Source organism: Thalassophryne amazonica, chromosome 12, assembly GCF_902500255.1.
Source record: "Thalassophryne amazonica chromosome 12, fThaAma1.1, whole genome shotgun sequence".
Lineage (NCBI taxonomy): Eukaryota > Metazoa > Chordata > Actinopteri > Batrachoidiformes > Batrachoididae > Thalassophryne > Thalassophryne amazonica.
The window spans coordinates 30230650-30246069 of record NC_047114.1 but is presented as its reverse complement, the minus strand read 5'-3'; the positions used below and the strand labels follow the sequence as shown (position 1 = coordinate 30246069).

Sequence of the window (15420 nt, the reverse complement as noted above, 5' to 3'; positions counted from 1 at the left end):
TACCTGCAGTTAATGTTAATGTTGGCATGACCGCATATGCTAATAGTAGTAACTACTGTGTCAGCGGACATTAACCCTAAACATCATTGGGGTCTTCTTTATACCCCCGTCACAGCCCGAATGCCATATGAGTGGTCATTCAAACGACATTTGTGCAATTCACGTGCACGTGATGTTATAGCTAAGATGATGATCATAATAAATATGCGTTACGTAACCCATGAGAAGGCATGACGTGTATCTGTAACAGCCCAGTCAGGTGAGCTGTGCAGCGAGTCATTGCATCTCAGAGCCAGCTGAACGGGCTGTCACTGTGATGCTGAACATCAGGTGCTGTGTTTGAGTGTGACATAAAACAAGTTTAAAAGACAAAAAAAATAAAAGATGATAGGTTGAATCTGTGCCCCCGCTGAGGAAGAGGAGACTGTGGAGGGTGAAAAGGGGGCCATCTGCACTCTGGACTCCAAATGCGCACTTGCTGATGCACACACACTTGCACACAGATCGGCTCCAGCTCAGGTGAGGTGCACAGTTGGTGTTAACACACATTTAAGGGGAAAACTTCAGTACTGACAAAACTGCTTGGCGTGGCTGTTTTGTTTTATTTTATTTGAAATTTTCACAGAGAAGCACTGTATTAGAAGCAGCGCCGCATTTTGGATTCAAGAGCACAAAGAGTGCCTCGTTTGGTTGCTTTGCAGTTGTTGGTGGTGGTGATGCTTGCAAAGTTGGGGTTTTTTTCCCCTTAAATCTTGCACAACTGTGTAGCTATAAATGACTGTTCTCCACCCTTCCCTGTTGGCCAATTGGATATCTGCGCCAAATTACACCAGCAGTTCTACCAGCTCTAGGTTCCTGTAAATGACGGACTGGTGGAGCGCCATCTGTTCTTCTTGGCCAAAAGAGTTAATGTTGAAATTGCGGTTTGTCATGTTCTGCAGTAAGAGTGCAGCTCCTTGGTGTTGACTTCCTTCACCGCTTCTTGGAAAACCATCTGTGGCGCGGAATATGTTGACACGTCCACTTAGCTCATAAGTGCATCTAGGCTGGAAGATGTTGGACAAAGTAATCCTGCCTGCACCCTAAAGCTGATAATAATAGTCTTCCCCTGTTGAGTGTCTCTGCTCAATGCCGCAGATGGGTTAAGAGCAGTCTTTAATATCTTTAATATGATGTGAGTGCACAAAGCACGTAAACAAAAAACATTTTGTGTAGCACAGTTCAGAAAGTAATCTTACTATCACCCTTGCCAGTAATAACGGCTGCGGGTGTGTATGTTGGTGATTAGATATCTGTAATAGTCTGATCACACATTCACTCTACTGATGTAATGGTCAGGGGACCCTGGTTTACATGTAATCAGTCCATGGGTTGGATGTCATTCAACACCCAGCAGTGTGACATGATAGGTCTTCAAAAGAGCGGACCATCGCACTCCGCCCTCCCGGCTTGCTTTCCGCCTTAGACCTCAGTTGGTACGTATGCATTGGAGAGGCATTCTGCATATTGCTGCATTCTGCTGGCATTGTGGTGTTTCGTGCTGTGGTGCTTTTACTCTTTGTCTTCTTTATTTTATTCTGTTTTTATTTTTTTGTGGGGGAAGGTTTATGTCCGAATTTGACCTGCACTCTGGATGGTTGATCTGGATTCGGGAGCTACTGGACTCTGAATTTCACAGATTATTCGAGCCGGCTTCATACCATATTCTGGGTATTTGTACAGCATTGTACATGGCTGTATGAAAAACAAACAGAATTTGAGCTACATTCCTACGTAGGAATGCAGCTCAAATTCTGCTTGTTTTTTCCAATTTGTGCGATTTGTACAGCATTCGTGCTCTTGTATAACGGGGCTCTTAATACAGTACAACAGCGGGCAAAAGTATCATAGCAACACAGCAGGGTTGTGTGTAAATAGCTATATTTCTGTATGCAGAAACCTGATAATTCCTGGAATACTTTTTCTTTCTAATTCAGTGACCATAATGTGAACAAGTATCTTTGTGAGAACAGTTGTGGAGGAACAGAAGTCTGAACAATGATCCACTTCTGAGCTCAGTAATATTAATTTGTGTCAGTAACCTTATGTGAAAACGCACACAGATGACGATGGAAGGTCCTAATCATTGTATTAACGAGAATTTTTTTTTCTCTCTTGTCCCAATTTTCCTCCTCCTTTTATTTTAGGTAACATTTTTTAACCCTGTCATTGAGAGACGGACAAAACTGCAAAGACAAAAGAAGATTTTCTCAAAGCAGCAAGGTGACTCAAACTGCATTCTCTTCTTCAGAGTTTTTGTTTGTGTTTCCCGAGAAGGGGTACGGCTTGACTGGTGTAAAGGTGGTAACCTCTTGCCGCGTTTTGATACCGGATTGTCTGAGTTTTGGATTGGGGGACAGATACCCAATTGAGGCCTAAAATCAGGTGTAGTCTGTTGTAAAAGTAGCATTGCAGAACATTGTAAGCAATGGAGGAGATTTTAGCTTATTAAAAAATTTGTGCCATTGGAATAAATCGTGATTCATAAAACATGACTAATTGGATTTGTCTGGTGTAGATAAGTGGTAATCTTGCGTAAATGCAAATTAAAGTAGACACCCAAGAAAAACGCAAAAATAATCATGTGTGAATTGTACATACTCTGTTGTATTCAGCAGTAACTAGTTATGCATGCATAAGTGGATATAAAATATTAGGTAATACGAGGTTTGACAATTTTTTTATTTTATCTTATTTTTTTTAAAGTGGTCCTACTTACTCAACTCTGACTCTCGAGCCAACTAGGGCCAAGAAATTTTGATGTGGGATTGCCCCTATTGAAAATGTGGCTGTGCTCTTCAAAATGTCCATATAACAGTTGATGATGAACAACACCCCCCCCCCCCCCCCCCCCCCCCCCCGCAGGTAAAACCTTCCTGCGAGCACCTCAGATGAACATCAACATCGCCACATGGGGCCGTCTGGTGAGAAGAGCCATACCAACGATCAGCAACAATTCCTTCAGCCCACAGGCGCCAGAAACTGGACCCAGCAGCCTGCCCGGGTCACCCACACCCAGCAGGTACACCAGAAATTTTGATTGTGAAAGTTTTAAAATTGTGAAAGTTGGATCAAGTTGAACTTTGCAATTTGCAATGACTTTGCAATGCACTGACATCAAGAGGCGATATGTGTGCACAGAGCTTTGAACCAGAATTTTTTTTCCCCAACTGGTTCGTTCCGAACAGAAACTGTATTTTAACATTTCCAGTTTTGGGTTCCACCGCAAAATTAACGTTGCCAAACTGGTTAGAACAAAAAAATTTCATTCCTGAAGCAGTTAATAAATGTTACACATCAGCTGTGGGACACTGAAAACAGTGCATGTGGCGCTGTAACACTCCAGTGAAAAACAGAGCAAACAGTACAGCGTACTGTTGCAGATGCAGAAGCTACAACTTTTCAAAATGGACACCGAGTTAAAGACTTTGAAAGGACATGTCGCACCAAAATCATAACAATTCGGATATAGGTTGTTAGTGACCATCCGATGATCCACCGGGATTACGTTGTACACGTCTGTGACCGGTTTCAAAGTATACAGCATTCACAGCAAACAGCTACGGAGACTACCAAAAGCAAAGTATTCGTGAGTACTCGGGTGTTTCTGCCGTAGAAGCGTCCCAGCGTGCGCTTCAGTGGAATGGAGCCGCTGTCATTAAGAACTGAGGTACAGATTAATTCCACAGTTAATATAAGTGTGATGTTGTGTTGTGATGACTCGTTTTTAAGTGGTAACTGTTCATTTTGATGCAGTCACGATAAAAGCAGCAGCCCTGAAAAGGTTTAGTGCACCTATGGCCGTGAGTCATAAACGCAGCCTGTCAATAACCATCTCTGCTGAAGGATCAGTTTTGAGCACGATTAATTATGAGTGTTGTTATCAATAAAATCTAAAAAAAAAAAAATTATAATAATATCTGCTGCTGGGGGAAAAAAAATGTACATTCATGTTCACAGCGGCAGGAGCCACTCATCAGCTGCACAGAGCACGCGCACACACACACACACAACACACACACATTCCAGCTCCAAATTCACACTCAAAGTAAAAAAAAAAAAAAAAAAAAAAGCTTGCTGCAAAACACAAAAGGATTAAAATCCTGAACATGCAAGACTCACCCAGAGGTATATTTCTTTCCAAATGTAAACTCCACACAATCAGAGCCCCCACGTACACAGGCGTGTTCGTCGGCTGCTGCTCTGCCTTTACGTGCCACAATCATGAGAGAACTAAAGTCCATTAACTCTTGGAACTAATGTAATCTGACTTTTTCCAGTGTAACAAATCCATCTCTGTGTCAGGAAGTCTGTTAGAAACAGCATCATGGAGATGTCCCGACGTCCATGTACACAGCTTCAGTAAACCAGCATGCACACAAACAGCGCATCACCACACTTTAGGTTTCAAAATCCGACACTCTGAAAAAGAGTTTCAGGGTGAAGTGTGTTGTCTCCTGTCTGTAAATCTGAGCCAGCACTCCCGAACGAAACGTCAGAAGCTTCGTTTTCAGAGGGAGCAGGTTCGTTTCCCTCGGTCTGTCAGTCATCGGGATGTTTCTGCACATTCTAAAATGTGCATCACACGCCGAAAAATGCAGAGAATTGCCGAGTGAGACGTTTTCTGGAAATGCACCTGCTAATGCTCAGAGTGAGAGGAATAAAATAGATCAGCGTTCACTAATTATTAGCACGTGCGCGCAGAGAGACTTACAATCATTAGTACTTTTATGTTGTCTTGCTAACTGGGACGCTAAAAAACATGCGGTATGTCCTTTAAGGGAAACAGGGTCCACGCTGATCACCTGAAATAGACTTATTGTGTATTTAAAGCAAAACAGTATGTTTCTTGTATTTTTTTAAAAGACACAGCATCGTGTTGCTCTCAGCCTCACAGAGAAGCCTGTAGTACCAAAATATTGGGCCGCACTCTAACCCACTGCTGTCCATTGATTGACTCAGCAGCAGAAGCTATAGTCCTAATACGACCATTTATAACCCCTAATCATAACAAGGCTGCGTTACGTATGAATGTTACTAATACGGCTATGTACAAATAGCCGCTTGTTAAAACCATTGACACATTGAGTAAATATAAAGTCTTAATCTGACCTGGTACATCATTTCAGTCAGATTTGTCATCACAGCCTGACGAGAAGATGTTTTGGAAGACGAGTCTGGGAAATATTTTAATTCCTTTTCATGGAATTTACTAAAGAAACGCAGCGCTTTTAAAGAAGTCCCTCGATGTTTGTCTGCCCTGGATGTGTTTCTCTCTCTGTATGTCTCCCTCTGTCTCTGTTTGTCTCTTCATCTGTCCATTTCTCTGTGTCTCTCTCTCGCTCTCTCTCTCTCTCTCTCTCTCTTCCTTTCTCCACCTGTCTCTCTTTCTTTCCGTCCCTTTCTCTCTGTATGTCTCCCTCTCTGTCTGTTCGGTCTGTCTCTCTCTCTCTCTCTGTATGTCTCTCTCTCTCTCTCTCTGTCTCTCTCTGTATGTCTCTCTCTGTATGTCTCTCTCTCTCTCTCTCTCTCTCTCTCTCTCTCTCTCTCTCTCTCTCTCTTCCTTTCTCCACCTGTCTCTCTTTCTTTCCGTCCCTCTCTCTCTGTATGTCTCCCTCTCTGTCTGTTCGGTCTGTCTCTCTCTCTCTCTCTGTATGTCTCTCTCTCTGTCTCTGTCTCTGTCTCTCTCTCTCTCTCTCTCTCTCTCTCTCTCTCTCTCTCTCTCTCTCTCTCTCTCTCTCTCTCTCTCTCTCTAGTGAGGAGGTTGGCGGAGTTGATGTCCTTGTGCCAGAAATATGATGTCCACTTTAATATATTTGTTTATAAATGACATATATCTCCAAGAAATTTGCTCTTTAGAACGCTGAAACAACACACAGGGCCGTTCAAACAATGAAATAAAACAATGAAATGAATCTGATTAATGTGCTGAAGAAATCAGAGTATTGGGGAGATATCCAGGTGTCTTAATCCGATTTCTCGTGATCAGATAACTCTTGTTACCAGATAAAGCGTATCAGATTTTGCCGTTTACATGACCACTTAAAAATCAGATAACGGCCAATAATCAGTGAGCAACCGGATTTTTATGTGCATGTGGGGCCACTTACAGATCTGATACCATATGGCTTCATGATGTCATCAATTATTAAAGCGTGAGTGTGCGGCCATGCAAAGAATATATGTCCATGTTTATATGGATTTAAGTTGTTTTAACAGATAAATAGTTTTGTTCTATGAATTATAGTATACAGTGCACTTTAATATGTATTGTATTAAAAGTCCTCGAGATAAATATGCAGACATGGCAGGGATGAATTCTGTGCAGAAATGACTCCACCAAGCCGGTGTTACGTGTGGCGTGGTGGGTTTGCCATGTTGATGTGAACATGTTTTGCAACAGGAAGACCAGCACCATTGTTTCCAACCCATCACTTGGTATCTCTCCCTGTATCACTGACCCTTGTTTGTCCACAGTGACCCACTTGTGACCAAGCTGGACTTTGACAAAGCACCAATCCCAAGACCCAGGCACTACCCGGCACCTGACGACATCCGAGAACCGCTGGTGCAGGATAAGATGCCCAACAAGGAGGAAGTGCAGGTAAAGCTTTTGACAGAGTGAACTGCAAAAAAGAATCATGGGAGAAGTCACCAAGTGCAGGTTCATGAGGACGAACTGGCTCGTTACCGCCTCCTCTCTGATTTCAGGGTGTTTTTGTTCACAGCTTAAAAATAGCTGATGGTGCAGTGATTCATGTCAGACAACCAGCAGGCCCCTCCTCATTGGTTGTCTCCCAAATACGAGGTCTGTGAGAAAAGTATCCAACCTTATTATTTTTAAAAAACCATATGGATTTGAATCACGTGTGATTACATCAGCCAAGCTTGAACCCTCGTGGGCATGCGAGAGTTTTTTCACGCCTGTCGGTGACGTCATTCGCCTGTGAGCACGCCTTGTGGAAGGAGTGGTCCACCCCCGTCGTCGGAATTCCTTTGTCTGAGAAGTTGCTGAGAGACTGGCGCTGTGCTTGATCAAACTTTTTTCAAAAACTGTGAGGCACATCCGAGTGGACATCATTCGAGAAATTCAGCTGGTTTTCGGTGAAAATTTTAACGGCTGATGAGAGATTTTGGATTGTTTCTATCGCTGTAAGGACTTCCCACGGAGCGGGACGTCGCGCAGCGCTCCGGGGCAACGTCGTCATCCTGTTTCAAGCTGAAAACCTCCAAATTTAAGCCTCTGTTGAACCAGGACGTCGTGAGAGAACAGAGAAGTTTCAGAAGAGGTCGGAATCAGCAGTTTATCCGGACATTCCACTGTTAAAGGAGATTTTTTAATGAAAGACGTGCGGACGGATTGGCGCGTCGCGGTGCGCCTGCCCCAGGAAAAACACCTCCGTTGGAAGCCTTAAGGACAAGTTGGAACATGCCCTGCTGTTAAACAATTTCTCAGATACTCACTTAACTGAAAGCCACCAAAAGCCGCCTGGATTTTACAAATGGTTATCAACACGGAGGTGTTCTTCCTGTGGCGGGCGCGCCGCGCCTGCTGCGAGCCGACGCGCCAATCCGTCCGCACGTCTTTCATTAAAAAAATCTCCTTTAACAGTAGAATGTCCAGATAAACTGCTGATTCCGACCTCTTCTGAAAGTTCTCTGTTCTCTCACAACGTCCTGGGTCAACAGAAGCTTAAATTTGGAGGTTTACAGCTTGAAATAGGTGACGACGTTGCCTCGGAGTGCTGCGCGACGTCCCGCTCCGTGGGCAGTCCTTACAGCGATAGAAACAATCCAAAATCTCTCATCAGCCGTTAAAATTTACACCGAAAACCAGCTGAATTTCTCGAATGGTCTCCACTTGGATGTGCCTCACAGTTCTTGAAAAAATTTTGATCAAGCACAGCGCCAGTCTCTCAGCAACTTCTCAGACAATGAAAATCCAACGAGGGGGCTGGACCACTCCTTCCACAAGGCGTGCTCACAGGCGAATGACGTCACCGACAGGCGTGGAAAAACAGCCAAGCTTGAACCCTTGTGCGCATGCGTGCACAAGGGTTCAAGCTTGGCTGATGTAATCACACGTGATTCAAATCCATATAGTTTTTAAAAAAAATAAAACTGTCGGTTTCTTTTCTAATAGACCTCGTATATGTCCACCTGTCATCTTTAACTAAACTCGCCAATGACAGGATTCACACCAATAAATGATTTGTCAGTGATGTGATGTTGTGTTGTGATGACTCGTTAAATAATTAATTAAATAAAATAAATAATCTCCAGTCACTGACTTTCTCAAAAACTGCTGAATGAATTTTTTTGAAATTTTATACAGATATTCCTTGGGTGGCTATCAGGAAGGGGAAACAATTTCAGGCAAATACAAAAATACATACATGGTTTTCTTAATGCCATTTTCCCTATATTTGGTCAAAATTACTCTCTTTTTTTTTTTTTAGAGAATCAAAATCATCTTTTTCATGTTTTTGGTGTTAGTTCAGAGTCTCCCCGCTGTGGGGAATACACACTAAGTACCAGCAAATTTCAGAACCTCTGTTTCAAGTATTTCTCCTTTTTTGAATTGCCCCTAGAAAACAGGCCAATCCGTTTTTGAGAGAAAACTTAAGTCACTTTTTCACCAATAGCCCCCCCCACACACACACACCCCCACCCACCCCCTTTCACACACGCCCCTTCGAAATTAATTATTCATAAGGTTGTGCCCACCCATTCGTAACACTCGAAGAGAAGCAATGGCGAGCTACAGGTGTGCTTTCCCAGGCTGTTTTAGCAGACTACGATCTTCCCACGGAAAGCAATGTACGCGATCACTGGCTTTTATTCATTTTTAATTGCATCCCCAGTACATACAACCGCCGACTATTTCTTTGCTCTGCGCATTTCACGGAGGACTGTTTCACAAACCTTGCACGATTTCGAGCTGGCTTCGGTCGGCATTTAATACTCAGTAGAGGGTCAGTTCCGATTCTGCGATAAAATCAACCCCAGCAATCAGTACAGCCTGTGAGTATCACATTTTCTTTTGTTTTAAATTTGTGTTGCGCCATATTCCTGTTGTAAGATTGCACGTTAGAATGGCACGTTAGCTCTGGTTTGTTCCTCTAAAGGGAATGAGCTAACCCCTTAGCAGCTAGGGATGTGTATCGAGAACCGGTTCCTTTTGGGTATCGTTAAGAAATGACTCGATCCACCGAGATCAATAAGCTTTGTGCGTAACGATTATGTTATCAGTCCGTCAGAGTGGCCGTTGTTTTGGTGGGTGTTTGTCAGGAAAATGATCATTTCTGTATTGATTACAGACCCTGCAGCGGGTCCGTAAACAACTTTTCTGCAGCACGGCTTTGCTTTGAACCTTGAACCAATCGAAGCAGTGCTTCACAGATTGAAGCAATGCTTCGATTATTCTTTCTTTCTTTTGCTTAATTTTCTCCTGCTAACACCCTAAAGAGCATATGTCTGTGAGTATTATTTACCTTTTCTATGTTAAACCGACCTGTTATGTTCTTCTGAAACAGTTGATAGATGTATTTTATAACTTAAAAACGGGAGCGATGCTAATGCGTTAGCATGTCTATGGCATTTTCAATGTTAAAAGTTAGCATTGCAGCTGTTACCACGTTCGGGTGCATTTGTTTTCAAATTGTAATATTTCTTAAATTTATTTTTGTTTATATATTAATAATCTAATTATTATTATATACAATTTTAGAGAAAGAGGCAAAAAAAAACCTGAATAGAAACACAACAGAAAATATAAAAGCAATGAAAATAAATAAATAATGCGTTCTTTTCAGTGAGAGCAAGGGCAGCCAATCGAACAACGTCAACCGATCAGCGCCACCTACTTGCATTTCAGCTTTTCAGGCTCCTCTCCTGTGGAACCAGCTCCCAATTCAGATCAGGGAGACAGACACCCTCTCTACTTTTAAGATTAGGCTTAAAACTTTCCTTTTTGCTAAAGCTTATAGTTAGGGCTGGATCAGGTGACCCTGAACCATCCCTTAGTTATGCTGCTATAGACGTAGACTGCTGGGGGGTTCCCATGATGCACTGTTTCTTTCTCTTTTTGCTCTGTATGCACCACTCTGCATTTAATCATTAGTGATCGATCTCTGCTCCCCTCCACAGCATGTCTTTTTCCTGGTTCTCTCCCTCAGCCCCAACCAGTCCCAGCAGAAGACTGCCCCTCCCTGAGCCTGGTTCTGCTGGAGGTTTCTTCCTGTTAAAAGGGAGTTTTTCCTTCCCACTGTAGCCAAGTGCTTGCTCACAGGGGGTCGTTTTGACCGTTGGGGTTTTACATAATTATTGTATGGCCTTGCCTTACAATATAAAGCGCCTTGGGGCAACTGTTTGTTGTGATTTGGCGCTATATAAAAAAATTGATTGATTGATTGATTTCATAATGAGGTTGCCAAATAAGCTCCGAAACGACGCCATTAAAGGCAAACGAGGCATTCTAAACCCAGCATAGTAACATAGCTGTTTCAGAGAGCCTTTTAGGAAGGTTCTGAGCCATTACAGACCCAACCAATTTTTTTGGGCTACATATCACATCACAGAACAAGGATTAATGCCCCATTCAACCTCTATCACCTTTAAATAAATTGTTTTAGCTTCAAATTTGATCTGTGCTTCTGTGTTCCCCATCTGCAGGACGCTTTGGCCTCGTTTGACTTCCTGAACCAGAGAAACAGCATTGTAGTCAAACTGGACCTCGACCGGGTTCAGGAGAATGAGTTTCAGCCCCCAGACCTGGAGCTCACAGCCATCCAAAAAGACGCAGTGATCAGGTCGGAAATTAAGGATGTTTGTTACTTTTTAATCTTTTAGTCTGAACTGAGTGCTGCCATATTTGTAGCATGTTTTCACTTTCTGTTGGCTTATTAGCAGTATTAAAAAAAATTTGGCCAAGAATGGAACCCGTAACATTTTGGGGTAGATTGGGTGGAGCATCAAAACAAAGATAATAAAAATGTGTTTTTAAATTGGGACATTACAGATTTTCACACAAATGGTTGGACTAATGTAGTACTGAACTACACTACATAAAAAAATATCTAGGTTGAAGGGTACCCTAAATAAATAATTGGTTGGCTATACTGCCAAGACCCTTCTAATATCCTTGTGTGGGTAAAGAACTGGTCCACAGGTGGAACCCACATTGCTTCTCCTGAATCTGAGGTTCAACTAACTGTCGAAGTCTCCTCTCCAGTACCCTGGCTTAAGCTTTCCTAGGGACACTATGTGATTCCTTTATAAGTGGAGCACACTGTCTGGTCCATGCTTATTTCTGTATAAATCTGTTATGTTTCTCATATATTTTGTAGAAGGTGGTGAGAAATAAACACTTCTAAATCTAAAAACACCGTTTTTGAGACCAGATAACATCTCTGAAGTGATTTGCAAGACATCTTACAAATAGTGTGTACGCAACATGTTTCAAAAGTAAACAAACATTATATAATGCATAGATTTTGATAGAAACTAAATTTTGTCACTTTTCTAAAATTTGCAAGGCCGTACATCTTTATAGAGGAATTTTTGGACAGGTGCAACTTGTATTTAAGCTTTGTGGAGAGAATTAAATTCTTGAAAGAATTCTCAAGAAAGTGAAAATAACTGTATTTCTTTGTGAAATATTTAAGCAAAAAGTGTAACACTTTGGTTGTTGTATCCACAAATCTTGTTGGCACAAAATGATTTGAACAAGTTAAAGTTCAAATTACTTTTTCGTGCAGCTAATCTCATAAACGATAGTGGAACAAGTTCAAATCCATGTTCCAACATTTCAACAAAATTTTTTTTTCGAATTTAGAAATGAAATCTACAATAAATTCAGTTTTCTTGAACAAATTGTGTTTACAGGGAAAGTCATAATCCGATAACAATAAGAAGAATCATAGAGGATGTGAGCAGAAAGGTCTCATATCAACTTCTCAAGACACCATAGTATTTGTTCATAGTTGTGATTCTTGAAAAGGTTGGGCTGCATGCAGGGTGGTGGAGTTAGCTTGTGAGGTGGCTCCACATAAAGTGCCAGAAAGAGATGATAAATATTCAGATTCCCATATTTGTTGTTTAGCTCAGCAACTTGTTGTTGTGTCTGTGTGCACTGAATGTCTGAAAATGTGTGTATTCAGAGAAGAAGAAGAGTTCCACTTCAGTCTCCAGGACTTCAAATGTGTGGCGGTTCTGGGGCGTGGCCACTTTGGGAAGGTACTGTTGATAGTTTTTGCAGTGCACAGAGTGGAGCATTGGGGTTGGGCTTCTCTGAGGCGTGACTTTTGTGTGCAGGTGCTGCTGTCGGAGTATAAAAGCACAGGAGAGATGTTTGCTATCAAAGCTCTGAAGAAGGGCGACATTGTGGCTCGTGATGAAGTGGACAGGTGACGTGTTTAGCACATTTTCTCACAAAAGATGCTTTTTGTTGGAGTGCATCAGACTTTTTGTTCATGTTGGTCTTTTCATTTGCAGCCTGATGTGTGAGAAGCGGATTTTTGAAACAGTGAACAGCGTCCGTCACCCGTTCTTGGTCAACCTGTTTGCGTGTTTCCAGACGCAGGAGCACGTTTGCTTCGTCATGGAGTACGCAGCGGGCGGTGACCTGATGATGCACATCCACGCTGATGTTTTCTCTGAGCCCAGAGCAGTGTGAGTCAACGAGACCCGTTAACCTGCTGGAGTCTAATGTGATATATTTATTATCACAGCACCAAAAACCACATTTTGAGTGTTAAATTTCAACTCCCATGGTGGAGTTGCACAGAGATAACATTACAAAGATGGTAATATTGTCCAAATCCTAGTGAGCCTGTCTGTATTTCCCAAATTATCAAAGCTTAAAGTGTAAAACCTCTACAGTCATTATTACACTGGTCAGCTAAAAAAAAGTTTTCTTTTCTTGCATGGACTTTGAGAACTGACTTGGGGTAATTTTGGGGTTCTGAATCCAAATCTGAGCTCAGATTTCCTCTATCACATCACCTTTTTTTTTTTCAATCTGCATGTTCCGTATTGATGGATTACGCAGAAGTTGATCATTCCCTCACATGTTTGACGCCACTAATCGTGCACAAAAACAGCTTCAAAAGCATAGTTTTTAAACCAGGTTTGCGAAATGTGAACAAGAGCCGTAATATCGTTTATAGTGCCAAAAAGATTTGCAAGACTGCAGCTTTTGCTTCAATGTTTGGTACGAGAAATGTGTTTTTATATCTCAAAAATGTGATGTGATTGACAAAAACTAACTAACACCAGATTCAGATGCAGGACCTCCAAATGACCTAAAATCCATTGAAAAACACCATGCAAGAAAAATCATTTTGACCAGTGTAATTATTATTGCTATTATTATCATATTTTTTATTTATGTGCAACTCAGTTAATCTAGTAAATATATTAAGTGGTGTTGCTGTGTGATATAGAAATTTTCATCATTTTGTTAGACATGTCGAAGTGGTCTTAAAGAAGCTGTGTCAAGCCTAAGGGCCCCTTCACACATAACATGACTGAGGCAGAATGGCGCATGAAGGAGGAGTCACATGACACTCATGGGAAATCGGAGTCGCTCTCGAATGCCTCGTACAGCAGTCACCACATTCATTCGGGGACAGGCACATGCACTCTCTGTTCACGTGCTGCTCACACCAGAAACCCATTTGAACGGCGAACATGATGAGGTCACACTACCATCTGATCGTGTTCGGATATTTGAACGGCACGTTGTATGCAGGTCGGACAGATTGTGCTGCGGCCGAGGAGCTACACAAAATCATCATCCATGTCAAACCGTGGCTGAATGACGCCATCGAGGCAGCCTTCACACCAGCATCCGAATGTCATTGAATGCCGGACGAGTGACCATTCAACCCACTCCCGGCTGGAGTCCAGGTGCCGCCCACGAACATCCAACACCACCCGCAGGGCACGTAGAAAAGGTGGGGCCATTCTCGCTGCCAGCACGAGAGTAGAGAGCAGCTGACCACTTTCGAGGTAGCTGTGCAAATGGCAGCACATTTCCTGAGTGGCCCACGAATGTTCCGTTACCAAGCAACACACGTCATGCAAGCACCCCCCCCCCCAAGCCACGATCGAACATACTCATGTGTGACTGAGGTGGCTGCAGTGCGATCACTGGACAGCTGTAATGTCTGGAACAGCTGACCGCTATGTATTCGCAACTCAGCTGGAGGACATATGTTGTGCCATCAACAATATGAACAACACTCCAATCAATGCACATGTGTGAGTGGGCTCTCATCAGTTCCAGCTGCGGCTCAGTGCACGACATGTTAAATTAAAAACACAGAACAGGACAATTAAATGTATACAACAATAACTAATTACATAATTCTATAACAAATACATAAAATAAATAATCATATAACAAAGGAACAGAGGTTAAGATATTTTTTCTTTGAGCTGAGTTCTTTCAGTAAGGTGGGCGTGTCCTGCTGTTGGGATCTGTGGACTTGCAAGTCAGAGCTGGAGAACACATACTGTGGGATGAAGGACAACGCCTTACTACACTCCACCATAAGGCGTGTGCGTGGGCATGCTATCCTCACGTGGAAATGCATAAAAACACATATCGCCTTTGCAACAGCCGGAGCGATCGTGCAGCGCTCACATCGGCAGGCTGTGCCATGCGAAAAGAACCATCTGATCATGTCTCCACTCAGCTGGCGATCTGAATGTCACGTCACCCATGTCGGCTATGGTCCACATGACACCGCGTCCTTCGGTGCGCCACTCTCTGGACAAGTGGGGCCGGCCGGCCACGCGGCCCCAGCAAATGTGGACATAAGAGCGCACTGCTTCATACATGTCATTTCATGACTTGATGTCTATGACCATGGCTCATATACAGAGGAACGGAAGGTTCATACTTATATTGTCCGCTCGATAAGAGGGATTAAATATCAGAAATTGCTGTGTTTTGTTTTTGTTGTTTTTGTTTTTTGGTGTGCAGTGAAAACTGATCCCACAATGAGTACGTGTATCAGGGTCCAAGGGGGGGGGGGGGGGGGTCAAAAGCTGTTTGGGGATTAGAGAGAGTAAACTGGTTATTTCCTAACTGGTAATGGACTTAACATGTTAATTCTTGTTCCCTTGTAACCAACTTAAGTCTGCAGGATTCTGACTTGTGACTTCACTTTGACCTAAAGTGTCGTGTTTTGTGCTCTTGCAGGTTTTATGCAGCATGTGTGGTTTTAGGATTACAGTTTCTGCACGACCATAAGATTGTCTACAGGTAAGTGTCACGTTCATACACCATTCATTCATCTAGTAGAAGTACACCTTTTGGATTTGACAGGAAGTGAGACTTTGGGAAACATAAACTTTAAAACGTTCCTCCGT

General features: G+C 42.6%; 1 protein-coding gene across 1 annotated transcript in view; it reads left to right on the top strand.

Annotated features, from left to right (window-relative positions):
- Window positions 1-15420, top strand: part of pkn2 (protein kinase N2) — a 138113-nt gene that overhangs the window by 112129 nt on the left and 10564 nt on the right. The window contains 8 exon segments of the mRNA XM_034182478.1: window positions 2187-2262; window positions 2905-3061; window positions 6517-6643; window positions 10714-10850; window positions 12201-12276; window positions 12355-12446; window positions 12535-12711; window positions 15251-15313. Of these exon segments, the coding sequence (XP_034038369.1) occupies window positions 2187-2262; window positions 2905-3061; window positions 6517-6643; window positions 10714-10850; window positions 12201-12276; window positions 12355-12446; window positions 12535-12711; window positions 15251-15313 (905 nt within the window).